At 60.4% G+C, this 18,434-nt stretch overlaps 1 protein-coding gene across 3 annotated transcripts; it reads right to left on the minus strand.

Moving 5' to 3' along the window:
- Positions 1-508: 508 nt before the first annotated feature.
- Positions 509-18,388, minus strand: UBXN2A (UBX domain protein 2A). Of its 3 annotated transcripts, none has more exons than XM_031949573.1 (7): positions 18,297-18,388; positions 6,181-6,235; positions 4,552-4,687; positions 3,679-3,785; positions 2,803-2,940; positions 2,459-2,617; positions 509-1,131 (listed from the first exon to the last, which is right to left on the minus strand). In XM_031949573.1, the coding sequence occupies exons 1-7, from the start codon at positions 18,322-18,324 to the stop codon at positions 939-941; spliced, it is 816 nt and encodes a 271-aa protein (XP_031805433.1). In that variant the 5' UTR covers positions 18,325-18,388; the 3' UTR covers positions 509-938. The 3 variants fall into 3 exon arrangements, with proteins under 3 accessions (XP_031805433.1, XP_031805435.1, XP_031805436.1); XM_031949575.1 differs by lacking the exon at positions 18,297-18,388 and adding an exon at positions 17,029-17,152; XM_031949576.1 differs by lacking the exon at positions 18,297-18,388 and adding an exon at positions 17,095-17,135.
- Positions 18,389-18,434: the final 46 nt, after the last annotated feature.

An 18,434-nucleotide genomic window follows, 5' to 3' on the forward strand; every position in this document is an offset into this window, starting at 1 on the left:
AGCTCTCGTGCCCGGGCGGGAGGGGGCTGCGCAGTTCCAGGGGATTCCGGTCTGAGGCTCAGAGCCCCGCTCCCCCTGAGGGCCGGCCAGCGGGCGCTCCCTCCTCCCAAAGGAGCTGCTGCCCGTCCCCCAGGCATTCTGCCAATGCCGAGGGAGGAACCAAACTGCCAGGCAGGGTGGGGGACAAGCGCCGGGGCTGTGGCCGGTCCTCCAGCAAGGCGGCCTCCTCCACGTCCCCGAGGGATCTGGCATGGGGGGTTTGGGGGTGCCCGCTGTCCTAATACGCCGGGAGCAAAGCGCCACTCTCCTGAGGGTTTCTGGGCGTTCTCCGCAAACGTAAGGAAGGGCGAGCCATGCTGCGGGTGCAGGACGGGGCTGGAGGAAGGCTTGGGGTCCCTTGCAGCATTTTCCAGGAGCACGAAGCCCACAAGAGCCTGTGCCATGTGGGGCTCCCCACAAGGGAGGGGCCTCGGTCATTTGGGGGCTCAGCTCCTGTTTCTTTCTCTGACTTAATCGCTCACACTTAGAGTCGCCACAAAGAAAGAACCTGCAGGGGGCGGCCGGGGAGCTCGGCCACCGCGCCCCCTGGAGCTCCGGACAGGAGCCGGCCTGTTTGACGGAGGCGGGCAGAGGGGGACCCTGAGGAGTGGCCCCTCGTGGGGGTAGAGGGACGCCACAGGGAGCTTGTTGGACCCGAGGCTCCGGCCCAGGGCCAGGTGAAGGGGAAGCATCTAATGTTTCTAAGAGTCACCTAAGAACGAGCCAGACCCAAGACTCGTGCCGTCCAGCCGCTTCCTGCCGTCCAGCCACTTCCCGCCGCTCCTGGCTCCCGGCCGCGATCTTGGGGAGGAAAGGGCCCGGAGGTGCTGGAGAGCAGCCACGTCTGCCAGAGCTCAGACGGGCCAGGGACCCCCCCGCCAGCGGCTCTGGAGCTGGGGCTAGGACAGGCCCTGGAGGGCGGCGTGAGGGGCCTGGCGCCTCTGGATGACCACGGCATTCTGCAGCTCCGCCTCCTCCAGCGTGAGGGCGTCATCCAGCAGCCTGAGGCCAGGAAGGGCGGTGACCAGCGTGAAGGGCCGACTCCTCTGGGGGCCCTCGTACTTCCTGATGAAGTCTCGGACGTGGCTCACCCTGGCAAGGGAGGAGGCAGAATGAGTGAGCGTCAGTCCCAGCCCTTCCTTCCCCCGGAGGCCCGAGCATTTAGGGGGCTTCCCTTTCTCTGTCCCCCAGGACAAAGGACCCTCCCCTTCCCCCCACCCTCCCCACCCGGTTCAGGCCCAGCTCTGTGAAATCTGGCCCCCGCACTCCGAGCTTTCCCCCTTGGCTCAACCTTGTGTTGGCTCAACTGCCCCCAAGTTATTCCTCGTCCTTAGCAGAGCGGAAGACCCCGTCCTGCCCCGCGTCTGCACTGCCTGCACCGGGCCTGCCCCAGCAGGTGCTTGTGAAGGTGAAACCGAGTGCAGACGGCTGCCCTGCTGGGGCTCGCGAAGCGCCCGGCCGGCTCCCGCCGGGGCCCCACGTGCCAGGCCTGGCTCTGGGACGCCGCGGCTTGGGGCCCTCCGATCCACCCGGCGCCGCAGGGGCGCCCTCTCTAACCCTGCTCTGGGCACGGACTCCCGGCCACTGGCAAAGGGGGGCCCTCCTCCCCCCCGCCGGGGCCTAACGGGGGGAGAGCTCGTGCCGGCTCCAGCTTCTGCCGCTGGGGTGGGCCCGCTGCCGCTCCGGCCTCCCCCTCATGTCTCACTGCTGGGGCCTGTCTAAAAGGTCGGGCCCTTTGCTGGGGCCTGCTGGGAGGCCTGCCGCCGGTGACTGTGCTGCTTGGGGGTTCAGACATGGCCTTTTCCCGGGGAAGGGCATGGTCCAGCAGCCCTCGGCCCGACAGTCATCACATCTGGGAAAAGTCTCGTTGTGGCGGGAGGGCGGCAGGGCGGCGGCCTTTATCAAAAGCTTCAGGTCTAGTGACGTCAGCAGGTGGTCTCAATGCTAGGGATGAGTTCCCCATGCTCAGCGTTTGCGGGGTCTTTTTCCAAGGGGGCTGAGGGGGTTGCTATGGAAACAGCTGACCCTGAGTTGCAATTTCTTGCTGCTTAAATGCAGCTGCTGATTGGCTGAAAAGGGCCCCTCCCTCCAGTGCTGCTCGAGTCCCCAATGGGGGCCCTCTCCTGAGCTCTGCCTTCCTCCTTCAGAATAACAAATACCCCTGGAGGGCAATGGAGTCGTGCCCTAATTATGGCGAGAAGCTGAGGAACAGCAGCATCGTGGCCTATGACCTCCAGGCTGGTCCCTCTCCCTCTTCCTAGGCCAGTAAATTCTCTCTCAGGCCAAGCTGAGTGAGTGTCAGAGACCCAGATCCCCGGCCCAGCCCCCCGGCCGACCCCCAGAGCCTGCACCCCCGGCCGACCCCCCGACTGACCCCCAACAGCCTGAACCCCGGCCCGGCCCCCTGCCCAGCACACACCTGTGGGACACGTTGAACCTCTGCACGAGCCTCTTTCCATCGGCGAGCCAGATCTGGACGCTGGTGATGGGCTCCGAGGGGTTCAAGGGGACGGAGCTCGGAGGATTCGGGTGCCCAGAGTTCCCACTGCTTACCCTGGAAACTATTCTTGGGGTAGCGCTACGGGAGAAGGGGAAAGGCTGGAGCCCAGAATGCAGTGGCTCTCCCAGGGGCGTGGGGGCCGCCAGAGCGGGGCGGGTCTCTGCGCAGAGGGGGCTGGAGAGGCCGCGGGTGCCCCACCTCCATGCCCGGGGGAAAGCCTGTGGGCAACTTCTTCCCCAGGCCCAAGGGGGCCCCCCGCCTACCTCCCCAGCCGGTGGCCCAGCCCTGAGAAGGGCTGGAAGGCGGGCTTCTTGGACACATAGACCTCCTTCTTCTTGTCCTCCACCTTCACATCCACCTCCTCCTTGTCAAACATGCCCTGCAGCTCCAGGGGCAGCTCCCTGGGGGAAAGCAGAAGTCAGGGCAAGGGAAGGAGGGAAAACCGCACCGAGCCAGCTCTGGGGCCCTCCTGGGGGCAGGGCGGCCCCGTGTTAGCAGCAGAAGGCCCAAGAGTGCTCAAGGAAGCAGGAACGGGGAAGGGCGACTCCTCCCACAGGAGAGGACCGGGCCTTCTGGTGGAGCCGGAGGCTCACTGGGCCCAGAAGCCAGCTCCAGGGAAGCCCCCGCAATGCCCGGGGGGGGGGGGCGCCAGGGAGGGGGCCCAGAAGGCCCCGGGCTACCTGGTTCTGCTTGGCCTCCGGAGCCTTTCATCCTCCCCTCCTGGACTCCTCTGCTGACCATCCTCTCTCCTGTCCCAGCACTGGCCTCCCTGGCTTCCTTTATGTCCCAGCCAAGTCCCCCCTCCTACAGGAAGCCTTCCCCGGCCCCTCCTCATTCCCTCCTGGCCACAGAGATCTGAGGTATGGCAAAGGAGAGGGGGAGGGGAAAGGATCCACAGCCAGGACCCCTGGCCCTCTCCGGGCTCCCAAATGCAGGCCGGGCAGTGGACCTCGAGCTTCCTTCACCCTTGTATGCTTGGCAGGATTTCCTTCATTTCCGGGAGGGACGCTGCAGTGACCTCGGGCCTCCCACCACCCCCAGGGACTCTGGGACAACTGAGAGGCAACAAAAAGCTCCCACCCCCCCATCTTCGGATGCTCGGTCACCAGGTCCCTCAAGGCTCCGTCCTGGCCACGTACCCTTTCCTAATGGCGTTCAGGAACTGCTGGCTGGCCCCGTCCCCATAACTGCGGAACTCGTCGTTGACGGTGAACCCGTTCTTCCAGAGCTTAATACTCACGTCAGCCTGAGGGAAAGTGAGGCAGTCAGGCCGGTCACCCCCAGGGTTACCTGCTGGGGAGATGCACCAGAAAGGAGCCAGTGGGGCCCACCTCAGGCTCCCGGGACATTCTGCTGGGAAGCATCTCCCTGGTCCCTGGAAACAGAGCCACCCCCCAGGGCAAAGGGATTCCCCCGAAGCCCCAAGAAGTGCCCTCAGCTTGGGGAGGCAGAGACCGACAATCCCCCAGGCTGGGAACGAGAGCTGGGGCTCCTACGAGCGGGCCCCAAAGCTGGGCAATCCCAGCAGCCGCACAGTGTGATCCACACCGGGGCAGGTTCCCCCACACCGTCCAGGTGGGCCGTTTTCCTTTGGACCTCAGGCTTCAGCATGTCCCTGGGAAATTGGGGCCGAGCACAGAGGGGCTCACCCGGGCACCCGCTCCTCCCAGCCTTCTCTGGGAGCCACATCCCAGACAGACCGTCCTCCACTACTCTGGCCCCAGCCTCTGGATGCCCCCCGCCCCAGACATTGTAGTTTCTGGGCATCTCCCTGGAGGGTGCTACCCCAAAGGGAGAGGAGATGATCAGGTGGCTCTAGTCTGGGGTCCCCACCTCCCGTGGTGGGGGGCTGCTCGAGTCTGGGGTCCCCATCCCCTGAGGTGGGGAGCTGCTTTGGCCCTCCAGCCCCCACAACTTCCTGCAAAAGTCCCACCCCGTCCTTGGGTGGGAGCTAAGTTTCGGAGGCCAGCCGCAACTGGGTCAAAAGTTGGGACCGGGAACCCGACACCCACCTGTTTCCTGTCGGCAGAGGGCAAGCACTCAGTGCCAACCTTCTGGGCTTCCTCCAAGAGGCTGTCGAAGAGCAGTTCACAGCTTTTGGCCTGGCCGCCATGGAGGGGCTGCCCTTCAGCGCCAGAGTCACAAACCCTGAAGAGGCAAGGAGACCCTTACAGAAATATGGCCGTGACCCCCCTCCTCACAGCACCCTGGTCAGCACCCCCACAGGACTAAGGCCGTGATTCCCTCCTAGTAGCCCCTTCAGCACATTGGTCAGTGCCCCCCCCCAGGACTAGGGCCATGATTCCCTCTTATCAGCCCCTTCAGCACCCTGGTCAGTGCCATCAGTGCTGTGGCCATGATTCCCCTCCTAGCAGCCCCCCTCAGCACCCTGGTCAGCACCCCCGCAGAACAATGGCCGTGATTCCCCTCCCCACAGCCCCTTCAGCACCCTGGTCAGCACCCACATAGGATTATGGCAGATTCCCTCCTAGCAGCCCCTTCAGCACCCTGGTCAGTGCCACCAGTGCTGTGGCCATGATTCCCCTCCTAGCACCCCGGTCAGCACCCCCACAACAGGGATGTGGCCATGACCACCACTCCCGGTCCCAGGCAAGATCCCAGGCTTGGAGGGAGCCAGCAGCCTCGCTGCCCACTCCAAGCAGGTTTTGGGTTTCTCCCCTGGAAGGGCTTCTTTGGGCCCTTCCCAGAATTCAGGCATGCCCCCTGCGGACATCCCACAGACCCCTTTGGCTGCCCGCAACACACTGACTTTTCTGCAGGGGGCGGGGGCTCCCTCCAGGCCCAGCAGGCAGGAAAGGGGGCCCTGGTTCAGGTGCAGACGGGCCTATAGGTGCTAAGCCCCTTCTCATTAGCTGTGAGTGGCCCTGTGGGGGCAGGGGGATGCTGGGGGGCCGTCCGATCACTAGCACTGTGTATAGAGAAGAATGGGCCGTGGGAGCGGACGATGAAGGTTCGAGGGCACACGGCCCTTCGTTTCTCACTTCCTGGCATGGGCGCGGCTCACATGGAGGAAGCACTGGCTGGCTGACGCCGAGGTTTCCCTTAGTGCAGGTGGAAGAACACTTGCCTGGCAAAGCAGTCTATTGGTCAAAGACCCCCCAGAGACAGCTGCTGGTGCAGGGGGTGGAATGCTGGGCGTCGAGTCAGCCTTAGACACTTCCTAGCTGTGAGTCTGGGAAAGTCACTGTCTACCTCGGTTTTATCAATTGTAAAATGGGGATCATTAACAGCACCTGTTTCTCAGGTTTGTTGTGAGGATCGAAAATATAACTGTAAAGAGCGCTAGCACATCGGCGCACAGCAGGGGCTCTGGACCTGCCTACTCCTTTCCCATCCTCTTTCCCCTATGAACCCCAAAGACTTTGAAATTGTCCATATTGTGGGTAGAATCTGGGCGAGGAGGCACCTGAGAGGGAAACCGAGGCAGGGAGAAATAACCTGTGCCTCTCACAGGGTCCTCAAACTCCAAAGCCTGTCGCCAGTAAGCAAATGGCAGCTGCCCAGAGACGGTTCCAGCTCCAGCTCCCCAAGGACACAGGGTGCAACCCAGTGGAAGCGCAGAGTACCTGAGGGCCAGGGAAGGGGGGAAGGGAAGCCCAGGCCGGGCCCTCCTCACTCACCAGTCTTCTCGCAGGCTTTCCAGCTTCTCCACCTCTTTCATCCTGGCAGCCCCAGCTGAAACGTGAAAGGAGAAGGCAGCCACGTCAGCAACAGCGTCTCTTCCCGGCTCCATCACCCGGCCACCGTCCTCAGACCGCAAGCCCTTTGTCCCCCCACCCAGAGGCGGTCGGAGGCTCTCGAGGGAAGGACTGCAGAGAGAACGGCCCATCCCGACTGCCCGGCTTCACCCACGGCCGCCCCCGGCGAAGACCCCGAGGAGCGAGCACAGCCATCCGCTGCCGGTGGAGCTGGGCCACGGGGCTGCACGGCGGCCGCAGGGCCGGATGCTCGGGGCGTCGGCTGTGATGAGGAACTCATTTAGCACCTCGATACTTCTAGTGGCACTTAAAAAAATAGTTAAGAACGGGAATTAAAGCAGAAGCCCCTGGAGTGAAGTACGACTAAACAAGCGCGGGGACGCGAACGTGATGCGGTCGGACTGCGCCATGAGGGTCGGCGAGGGTGGTGGTTAGAGAAACCTGAGGAAGGGCCGCCAGAACAGCCGCAGGGGGAGGCAGCCGAGCCACGAAAAGGGCTCCTCCAGTGAGCGGCAAGAAAGCCGCGTGCCCTGAGCCAACAGGGGGTGTCACAGGGACTAAGGAGGGCCCGGCTTGGCCCTACGCACTCTTAGCGGTCCATGGCTCTTTAAAGTCCCCTTGGTTCTGTGGGCCGACGCTTGGGGAAGGCAGGGTGTGAGAAAGAGAGGCCCTCAATAGAAATGGACTTTTACCTCCGGGCAGCCAGGTTCCCCCTTCCCGCTCTGCGGGGGAGGAGGCTCAGCGTGGCCGACCACAGACCCTGTCGGCCTCCCTGAGGGCAGGACCGCACTGCCCCCCTTCGTCACAAATGACAGCTCACGGGGGGATGGGATGATACAACTGGCAACAAAAGTGGCGTGAATCTGAAAATGATACTGTTGTTTAAGGGCCTCAGGGAGCCCGGGAGCCGCTGGTCTTCGTCCCTCCCAACGCTGACCTTTCCGCTCATCACCCACACTCCACGGCCGCAGCATTTACGTACCCTCCGTGAGAGTGACGGTCTCTACCCCAACCTGTTCCGACCGTGAAGTCAGAATCCAGCCAACGGGGCTGGTACCGAAGAGGGAGCAAAGCGAAGCAGAGTGAGATGGCTCCTCTGCTCTTCCGGGCCCTCCCCCTTCCCCGCTGAGGTACCAGGAACCAACAGTGAGGAGGAAAGGCAGCGTCTGGAGCAGGACATGCAGAGCCCTTCCTCCCCACTGAGCTGAGGGTGAGGAGTACCAAGGCGCAGTGGTCAGATGACCGCCAGAGCTGGAGGGATTAGGGACAGGATGAGTAGATTACAAAGAGGCTGGGAAAGAAATCTCAAAAGAATGGTAAACCATTTACATAAGATTGCTCAAGACACCAATAAGGAGTGAGATACAAAGGAAAACAACTTAAGCCCCGCAAAGGGATAACAAAGACAAAAGATGGGAGGCTGGGAGAGTGAAGGCCCTCCGTCCCATTTGAAGGGCTGTAAAAGTCTCTTCTAGTAAACCCTTCTCTGCCTGCAAGCTGGGCAGCTTTCTCCCCATGTGGTTCCAGAGGAGATGTCCCCGCCACTCCGGCCTGGCCCTTGGCTCCACGCTCTGCCAGTCACCCCCTGGAAGAGAAGCCTCTGGGGAGCAGGAGAAGCCTTGCACCCCAGAACTCGGCCCATTCTTCACTCGTTCATTCACCAAAAGCTTATTTCAGCCTTTATCCAAGAGCTGGAAAGAATATAGAAGAAAGGAACATTCCTGGGCCACAAAACAGCAGTCAGGAAGACAAGAAACAATGTCTTAAGTTAATTTAATTAAACTTCACTACTTAAGTAAACAAAAGGGAGAAAATGCTATAAATCCTGACCAAGACTGGCCCTGGAGAAGAGTAAATTAGGGAATAAAAAAATAGCCTCTTCAAGGCTAATGAAACCCTTTGCATTATCTTGGGAGTTAGGGGTATCATTAATCCTCTCTGTTCCAGAAGAGGGAACTTAGGCCTAATGGCCTAAGAGGTTTAATGGCCTGTCCATTGTCATTTGGCATAAGAGTGACTATGGCCATATTGAACTTAAGACTTCTGGGCTCAAGCCTAGAGTTCTAACCACAGCCTCATGTGGCTATTCAGGTCCCATGATGCCCAGGCCCTGGGAATGCAAATGCACAAGCGGGACAAGTTCTGCCTCAAGGAGCTTCCATTCTCGATATCATTTCCTGCTCCGACACAGAGGGGACTCCTTTCCCGGCATAGATCTGATGGGCGGGCCAGCCTGCACTTGTGTCTAGTCCTAAAGCAGATCTCCAAATGGGAGGCAGGAGAGAAGGGCAGGAACAAAACAGCCACGAAAGCCCTATCTGCCAGGCAGGAGCCAGGTGGGCCAGGAGGCAGGAGCCGGGTGGGCCAGGGGGCAGGAGCCGGCTTTGGAAAGTGCACCTTCCCCTCTTCCTTACAGAACTAAAGGGCTCCGGATGGGGAGGGGAACACGTTGCCATATACGGTGGACTTGGCTCAGTTCTGCTTTTGGAAAATTCCCTTTAAAAGTCTTTGCTCTAAGGAGTGGCTCCCTGTGAGAGCGAAGGGCTAAATTAAGAAATAGAGGCAAGATAAAAACAAAAGATGAAAGGAGTCAGATGCAACTGGGCTAATAATAGCATTTACCTTCACAGGACTGGGATGAGGAGCAAGTGAGAGGAGGAGATGAAAGCTTCTGGCAGGCTGGCTGCTGGAGACCGGCCTTCTTCGCCTACAAAGGCTGAGGCAGCCAAGGGAAGGAGGGACCTGGTAATGAGGGTGAGGGGGCCAGAGCATTCTGGGCATGAGGAGGAGCAGGAAGAGGAGGGGAAAAAGAGGGGGGAGAAGAGGAAAAGGGGAGGAGGAAGAAGAAGGAGGGAGAGGAAGAGGGGTGGGTGAGAGCAAGGAGAGGAGAAGGGGAAGAGGAGGAAGACAGCTATCCCAACAAATAAAGTCCGGACAAGTAAACGGGAGTCCACAGGGATGAGCTCCCAGGAGAGTATCCGGCAACCCCAGGTCTGGTAAATGGCACACGTGGGTTCAGAACTCACTGTCAGATGCCTGGGACAGAGAAGGACTCAGAGCGGGTGTGATAGAGGGGATCCATAGGACCTTATGAAAAAGCACTTCAGCCTGGAGGAGGCTACAAGCTTCCGGGGGTGGGGGAGGTGGGGGGGTGTCACGGGCTCCCAAGGCATAAAGGCGGCCCCTTCAGGCGCCTCCCAGCCTCCAGCCACTGACTGGGAGACTTGAGGCGCAAATCCTGCTGTCCATGGTGCTGATCCCGCTCCCGGAAAATTCCCCCCCCCCCCCCCCCCCCCCAGCAGTCTGGATCTCTGAATCACACCCTGAGAGGGGGAGGGAGCACAAGTGAGCTTTGGGAAAGAAAAGGTCTCCTTACACACTGAAAAGTCGTTCTGCATAATCACAGGATTAAAGTTTGTAAAAAGAAAAAAAGGGGCCCATTCCGGCACAACCAACTAAGCTCGGCAGGGGAGGGTTCCTCTGGGCGCTGCCCGGTGCCTCGGGCCGGCTTTGTCCACTCCACCCTCTGACAGCGGCCAGCTCACTAAGCTCAGCCAAGGGCCAGGCACTTGAAGGGCGAGGGCCCGGGAGAGCTGAGCTCGGGAGCAGGGAGGCCGTTCCCTGGGCCGCAGAGCCCCACTCTTGGGAGAAAGAAGGGTTCGGCCCCCTTCGGTGACGCCCCGGGGCCAGATCCCCCAGCATGCAACCTGGGCCAGTCGGACATGCTTCCCTTGCCCGAGCAATGGGCAAAATGTTATATCGTGGCCTTTAGCAAGATTAGCACAGTCTCTGAGGGTGAGAACAAAGGAGGAGGAGGAGGAAGGGGAGAAGGATGAAGAGGGGAAAAGGGGGAGGAGCAGGAGGACGACAGGGTTTCCAGCTTGGTCTGACTACTAGCTTCTCCTGAGGATTGAGGGGCAGCCCAGAGCCTTAACAGAATTATGGGCATCTATTCCTGCCCTGTGAGAGGGCCCCAAAGGGAGCCCCTGCTGGTCTCAGAGGTGGCATCGGGGCCTTAGCATTCATGGGTGAGGAGGGGAGCTGAAGCCCCTGGCAGCAGAGAGGGCCGCCCCTCACACTGGGGCCAGGATCCTGCTGCCCCTCCAGACCACCAGCCCCCTTCCCTGGATTTGGCTTCAAGGCTTCTGTGGTTGGCCAATGGCCCTTCTCCCCTAAAATACAAGGTACGGGAGGGCGGGCCTGCCTTTCTCTGGGCTCCAGGGAACCGGGGAGGCTCCAACACTGGCCACAGCAAGAGAACATCTTCATCCTCCTCTTTGTTTCTATCCTGGACAAGAGCTGGGCTTTCTTGATTTTGTAAAGATCAGAGTCTGAGGCAGAAAGGGCCGTTTGCACCAGCTGCTCCAGCTCCCAGTGGGCCGCTCTCTGGAGCCACTCAGAACCGAAGGAAACGCTCTTCTGCGGGTCGGGCGTTGCCCTCTCAAGCCTTTCTTCCTCCAGCCTAAATCAAAATCCATGGACTTCCCCCCAGTTGTGAATGGGTCCATTTGCTCTCCCAGGGACCTTCCAGGTGGACAGCAGCTTAACTACCACAGGATCTTCTGAACATTCCCCTGCAGAGGCTAAAGGAGCTAGTATCCCCTCTTGGGCTGACCTTCGGCTCCTGGCTCCCCAGAGAGAGGAGAGCCTGAGGCAGGCATCCATTCCCTGGCGCTAAAAGGTCAGCAGAATTCAAACCTTGTGGGGACCTGGCCAAGCAGAGAGAACTCCTAGGTGGCTGCAAGTCACAAGCCTTAGAGGGGAAGCCCCATTCCATCAGCCGCTAAATCTTAATGCAGTAACCTTGGGTTCCCAAGCCTATGGTTTCCCTCCTTGTTTCGTTGTGTTCAACTTTTCATGACCCATTTGCAGAGATTCTGCAATGATCTGCCATTTCCTTCTCCAGCTCACTGTACAGATGAAGAAACTGAGTCAGACAGGGGGAGTGACTTGCCCAGGACCAACAGCTCCTTAGTGTCTGAGACTGGATTTGAACTCAGGGCTTCCCAACTGTGCTGGTATCTTCTACTGCACCAAGTGATTTTCCTAACTGAAGGTCTGACCACGTCATTGCCCTGCACATAAAACCAGCCTAGGGCTTCCCGGACCAAATATAAAGTGCTCTGTGGGCATCCAAAGGCCCTCAGGACTTCCCTTCCCGTTCTTCATTGCTCTGACCACTCCCCATGCCTGAAACTCTTCCTCCTCACTCTGCTTCCCGGCTTCTCCGGCTCCCTGTAAGTCCCTTCTAGAGGAAGCCGGTGCTGATCTCCCTCCTTCTGCCCATTACTTCAGCGGACTACAGACAAACAAGGTCAGCACCGTGTCAGAGTCGGCGCATCCGGCTGGGGTCGCTCAGATCCACACAAGCTGGGGCCGTTCTGCCTCTGGTCAGATGCAGGGTCCCTGTGAACCTTGGGGAGCTTCTCTGATGCTGCACATCTCAGGTTTCTTCTGACCTGATACCATCCTACTTTGCTCCTAGGGCACGTCCCCTTCCCTAATGAGAGTGGTCCTGGGCCAGGGTCTCCCGTGTGATACAATCAATTCTAAAGTTCTTAAGAGAGACCTTGGGAGTGTCCTTGTATCGCTTCTTCTAGCCTCCCCGTGAGCATTTGTCCATTTTCTGAAAGAGTCTTTTTGGCAAGAGATATTGGGCATTCAAGCAACAGTCAGCCCGTCCAAGTTTTGCAGTGGGTTTGAGCGCTCAGCATTCAACAAGGGAAAGGACTTGGTGCTGTTGGTGGGCTGCAGAACCTTCCCAAGTTCCCAAGGTGAGCCAGATAGATTTGGTTTCCTGGCACAGCGCGGGCAGATCGTCCATACAACAGCTGTCGGGACAAGGGCTCTGTAAACCTCCAGCCAGGTGGTCAGTCTAATATCTTCTCTCCCCCACACTTTCCTTCGGAGCCTTTGAAACACTGAACCTGCCCCGACGGTGGGTCAACCTCATTATCACTGTGTATCCCGCCAGGGTAAAGGACTCATTCACTTTTCCATTTGCTGTAACCATTGGTCCCCATGCGGAGGGCAGAACATCCACATGTTCTTGGTGCTCACCATTAGGGCAAAATATGCAAGAGGAGAAGAGACTCCTCCATTCACGATGTTGCTGCTCAAAGTCCAAGTTTGCTCCACAATCAGCCAGTCACCCACCAACTCTCCCTCCCAAGCTTTTTCAAGTGACATCATTTAGCATGGGTGTGGCGGCTGACCCTGAGGCCGTTTCATCCTCCCTGAAGACATCTGACAACACTGTTGAACTGCAAGCTAAAAAGCATGGAAGGGGGAGTGCTTCCACTCTGGTTGGTGAGAAAGTGAAATGGCACCATTCGCCACCGAAGCCCAGGCCAGCGTGCTGCCAGAAACCTGGCACACAAACCCGGTGCACTTCTCCGGGCGACGACACCTTGATATCCTCTTCCTAACCTCTCTTGATGATGGTGTCAAAGCCTTGGTCAGATGTACAAGTGTCGTGTCCAGATCTCTGAGCTGTTCCTGACGTTTCTCCTGGAGTTGTCGGGCAGCAAACCCCCATTGACCTCCTCTGAAGCCACGCTGGCTCCCGGCGAGATGACCTTCTTCCAGATGCAGGATCAGCCACTGAAGAGGACTGGCAAGAATCTTGCCAGCGATGACCGAGAGAGCTCTCCCTGCGACGTCACAGGCCAACCCATTTCCTTTGCTTTATAGAGATGGACAATGGAGCTCTTGAACTCCTGCGGGCCGACCTCCTCTCGCTATATAACCCAGGAGATTTCAGTTAGCTTTTATATTAGCAATGGATCCCCCAACCATGTGAATCTCAGCTGGACCAGAACCATACCAGGAGCTTTGTCCCATGGAAAGAGCCTGATGGCACTGAAAATCTCTTCTTCAGTTGGACATCTGTCTAGAGAAGGACTGACTGAGGTCAAGTGACTGAGGGAAAGGGTCAATGGCCTCAGCCTTGATTGCCGATGGTCTGTCACTTTGGAAGTTTCCAGGATCACCGTCCTTGTGACTAATCACATGGCTGCATCAGCAGAGTATCTGAGATATAGCGTAGCCTTTTGCTCCATAACCAGCCTTCAGGGCATCGTAAAAAACACTCTGGAGTGTTGCCATCAGCATAAGGGAGTTCCATCCCCTTCCTGCTGAGTCAAAGAGCCCTGCATCTGCATAAGTTTCATCTGCACTTTACTTCTGGTGGAACTGAATGCTGCCTTCTGAGAGATGAGAGACTGAGGGGCAACTCCATCGCTACCTTCCGAGAGATGGAGGCCCGACTCTGCTGCTAAACCCTGGGAGTTCTCGTTTCTCATTGAGCAGCTTCTGAATCTCCCAAGTTTTCATTGAAGCAGACTTGATGTTCGCGAGGGTTCTGGCCCGGAGGAGTAAATATGGCACCACATATGAGATCTCCGAAAGCTGCCCACTCCTTGTTGGCTCCACTGTTGCCAAACACGTGCTGGCTCAGCTTTCCCTCCAACCTGGCAAAAACTGCTCCCCCGGAGGAGTGCTTGACCCTGTGGATGTGGATGTGGATGTTAAGTCTTCCGGTAATCTTTTTGCTTTTGGGTTGGTGCTTTCGTTGAATATGAATATTCAGCCTGAAAAGGCTGGCTCTGTGATCAGCCGGCACTCTGCACCCCTCTTGCCCCCGTCACTCTCGCACCAGTTGTCTCTCCTCCCCACGATTACCTACAACTGTTTGTGGTGAGGGTCATCCATGCAGCGTCTGGGATGAGGAGGTCATGGGACGAATGACACTTCAGCGACCACTGATGTTCCCGTTTCCAACGCCATTCCCCCCAAGGCCCACTCTAGCACTAATGTAACCCAGAATGATAGAGTCGTCCCCTTCCGGCACACTGATGGCAAGGGTAGAGACCCTTGCGGCCTAGAGGTCTCGGACCTCAGCAGGGTCTGTCACGGTGGGAGCACTGAGGACGGTGGCGTGTCTCTTCCCACAATGGCAACTGCACAGTCCTGAGCCCGACCGTCATGCCCAGTGGGGGCAGCCGTCCTTGGTGCCGAGATGAATTTTGACTGAAAATCCTACACCAGCTTCATGCTACTCGCCTTCACCGGATTCCCTCAGGGAAACTTCAGGCAATTTTATGGGTCTTGCTTCCCTGGGGCTGCTGTTTGGATGGGATGCCCGCCAAGCTCTCTTGCAGCAAAAGCTGGTCCTGTGCAGCTTTCCCCGATTTCATACGCACACCCGAGTGGGTGGGATCATCTTGCCTGAAAGGGCTGGGTTTGTTTGGGTTTTAGTCTCAGGGCTTCCCTGGCTGCTGCAGGAATCGGGCTAGGGTAGGTGACACAGATCGGTTTTAGGGTCCCTTTTCCAGGCCCTTCTTCACACTGTGAGGCGAGCAGCAGCTGCTCAGACCCCGGGGGCTGCTCCCAGGGAGAAAACGACCCTCTGGCCTGTGCCACCGCGATGACAGCTCCCAGTGCTTCTGCCCCTGCGGTCTTGTCTCTTACCTGCTGGCCCAGGACTTGGAGATAGGCAGAAAAGGTACAAAGGTGCGGGCTAGGCCCTCTGACTTGTGTGTCAATTGAATTTAAGAGAGGCAGAGTCACTCAGAGTGACAATTCCAGTGGCGGGAGGGAAGTCAGGATGAGTGGCAAAGGCTTGGGGTGCAGCAGAGGACCCTGGGATCTCCCCTGTCTCCCAAGCCTCTGCCTTCCTCAGCCCCCGCTTTAGTGTGTTAGGGCCATAGACCAAACTTTCTCCCCCACCCTTTCTGGGGGCATCTCTTCATAGGTTTGGGGCAGACGCTCCCCTAACTCACCCACAGGTTTGCGGGTCTCAGTGACCCCCGACCCGGTTCAGACCTTCTGCTGGGATGTGGCCGCTGCATGTGCTACAGCCACAGGAGAGCTGAGTGGATCTGGTGGACAGCCCCAGAGAAGGCTGCTGGGGGAGAGGGCGTGGTGGTCCTCCCCGAGAGGGGCCGGTCTTGGGCAACATCCCCTGATTACTCCCTTCCTCCAGCTGGCCTAAAGCCTGTTTGTTTGCCGGGCTCCTCCATGAAGCTGAGGGTTCTCTGGAGATAGGGGCTGTCTGTGTCCCTAGCACTTAGCACACACAGTGTCTGGCACATAGTAGGTACCTACCAAATGCTTCCCGAGTGGCCCCTCTTGGGCTCTTGTTATCACAAGCATTCATCTTGTGATGTTATTTGTGGTCAAGCCCACACCTCTCTCTTTGCCCCAATCAAGAAAAACACAAGAAACAGCAACAGCAGCAAGAGCGTGCATTTTAGAGCCTTCAAGGCTTGCGAGGGATTGGACAAATACTCGTTTTTCACTTCACCTGGTGAACGCTCTGAGAAAATTTCGGGGAGTGCTGGGAAAAGCTTGCTTTTGGAGCCACGAGAGCAGGTGGGGGCTGGAGCAACAGTTGCCAGAGAGCTCCGAGCCAACAAGTTTGACACAAACTCAAAGCGCCTCAGACGACGAGGAGACTGAGAATTGGGGGGAAATCCTTGCAAGTGTAAGCGGGGCCTGAAGTCCAAGACACACACGGACAAATACAAAATGTGAAAATGCAATAGAAATAGAAATACTCTAGCGTGACAAGACCTAGCAGAAAGTGCAGCGCACACACAGAGGCGTGTAAGCCGGTGGGGAGAGATGTGTGCAAACTCACGCATACACGTCCACCCCCAACGGACAAGGCGCCAACGCTCCTCAGAGACTTGCCGTCTCACTAAGACCGTCAGGGAGAAGTCGGGGAAGCCGACAGCACTGGCCCAGCAGGCATGGCGGGCGACCGGGGAGTGACAACGGGATCTAAAGGCCCCCTCCTCCCTCCGGTCTCAGACTGGGAGGAGGGACGGAGGCCAGACAGATGGGCGACAGTGACCGTTTCCCAGGGGCCCAAAGCCGCTACTGTCACGGGGGAGGGGACTGAAGCTCTGTGCCAGAGAACACAGAGAAGCAGGGACTGATGCCGCAGGTGTGGGCCGGGGCTGAGCACGGCCGGGAGAAGGGCAATCCCAGAAATGGCCGGGAGAGCCAAAGCTAAGCACCTTCGTCTAGGACCCAGTTGGGCCGGAACCGGAAAGGACGCCGAGTGTCTCTTGGAAACCTCATGGCGGAGGTGGGGGGCCACGGATGTGACAAGCTGGATGCAGATGCTTAAGGGAGCCATCCTCGGGTAGGGAACCACCGGGACGGAGGAGGGGGAGGAAACATGTGAAAATGACCAAAACAGAGACAGTGCTCCTCCGAAAACACCTGGGCTTCTCCTGGTGGGGGGAGGGGCCCCCCCCCCCCCCCAGCGCCAAGGAGGAGACGAGGAGGAGTTGGGGGAGGGGCTGCGGGCAGACTGGCCCACAGACGCCTGGGAAGGGTGGGGGGAGACGCCCTCCGGGCCCAGGCTGACCCTCCTCCGGAAAACGTGCTGCTCAGAACCGCCCCCGCGTTCCGGGGTCCCAGATCCCCCTCCCCCCAGGCCAGGGAGCGCCCTCTGACCCGCCCTGTACTCGGCCGCCTCCTCTCCTCGCCCGGCCCCCGGGCTGACTCACTTCCCCGGCCTCCCCGGCTCCTCTGGCCCCGGGGTCTCCCAGCCTCGGCGGCTTTCCGGGCCGGCTGGGGCGGGGCGCGCCCCCAAGGACCTCCCGGGAGCCCCGGGGGCAGCCTGGCCCCCGCCCCCCAGTCCCTGGCTCAGCTCTCTTCGGACGCTGCGTCTGCGGCCCGGCTCCGAACGCGTCCCGCTCCCGAGCCCCGCCAGCAGTCCCCTCCCCTCCCCCCGCCGCTCGGCCCCTTCCTCACCCGCCCGCTCGCGTCTGCACCGCTGGGACGCCGCTCAGTTTCCCAGCCCGAGCCCTCAGAGCGGACCTTTGCTTCTCCTCCGCCTCTGGGCTCCGGGCCGGACGTGCACGCGCGTGCGCCGCCCCGGGGCCCCGGCGGGGGAGCCAGGGCCCGCGGGGGAGGGCGGCCCACCCAGGGACCCGGGCGGGGGGGGAGGCCCCGGCCGCCCCCCCACCCGAGGGCCCCCGGCCCCGGGAAGGGGCCTTTCAGCCCAGGGGCCGGCCCGGGGTTGGGGCCGGGGGCGGGGGAGGGGGCCCTCAACCCTGGCGGGCGGGGCCCGGGGGGGCAGGAGGGCCCCAGGGAGGGGCTGGGGGCGGGCTGCGGGGCTCTGCGGGACGTCGGGTCCGAGAGGGCTGAGCGACGGCTGGAGCCCGAGCTCCGCGGGCAGCGCCGAGAGGGTCGTCGCGTCCAGGGGAGCGGAGGAGGATGGGGCGGGAGAGGAGAGAGGTCGCCCAGGGTCCGGGGCGCCTCCCGTGAGACCTGCTTGGGGGGTGTCCCGGGCCCCGGGAGCCCAGGAGGAACTCGTGGCGGATAGGGATAGCATGCCGAGAACGGCCCTTGGGAGAGTGGCCCCGGCTCGTGAGGGGCTGAGACCGAGGGGATGGTGTACGGTTAGAGCGCGGCCCCGAGACCGGGAGGCTTCAACCTCCCGCTCAACCGAGCTCAAATTCAGCCTCTGACACCGAGCTGTGCGGCCCTGGGCAAGGCCCCGAGCGCCGATCGCCCGGAGAACGCAGCGGGAGAGAGAGCGGGCACGGACGCGTCCTGGCCGCGGGAGGAGGCCCTGCGCGCTCGCTGAGCCTGGCCCAACTTTCCTTTAGGACCCCCGCCCTCGGCTCCCCCGGGGCTGACTCTAACCCTAACCCGACTCCCGACTCTAACCCTGAATGCCTTGGCTCAGGGACCCGGCGCTCCCCGCGCGCCCGCACACCGGGTTTCCTTTAGAACCCTCTGCATGTTGTTGCGCGTGTCCCTCAGTCCCCCTGGGCCGGACCCTCCCTCGCGGGGCGGGCTCACGACCGACCCTTCACACAACTTGCGGCCCCAGGCGGGCGGGGGCGGGGCCGGGTCGGAGCCCTGCGGCTCTCCCCCGGGTCCCGGGAGCCTCTCGGGGCTCCCTCTGCCCCTTGGCTCCTGGGTTGGGGATGGCGGCCCTCTCCTGCGCCGGGCCCCCCTCGGCCGCCCCTCCCCCCTTCTCCCCGGGAGGCCTCGGTTTTCGCATCTCAGACCTGCCGGTCCAGGGCCTCCCGCCACCATAGAGAGCTAGAGCGCCGGGCGGGGGCGGGGCCTAAATCGGAGCGAGCAGCGCCGGTGCGCGCGCGCGGCCCACGCGCCGCGGGCGGCGCGCACGCACCGCTGTTTCCGCG

This window comes from Sarcophilus harrisii, chromosome 2, assembly GCF_902635505.1.
Source record: "Sarcophilus harrisii chromosome 2, mSarHar1.11, whole genome shotgun sequence".
In the NCBI taxonomy this organism is placed as follows: domain Eukaryota; kingdom Metazoa; phylum Chordata; class Mammalia; order Dasyuromorphia; family Dasyuridae; genus Sarcophilus; species Sarcophilus harrisii.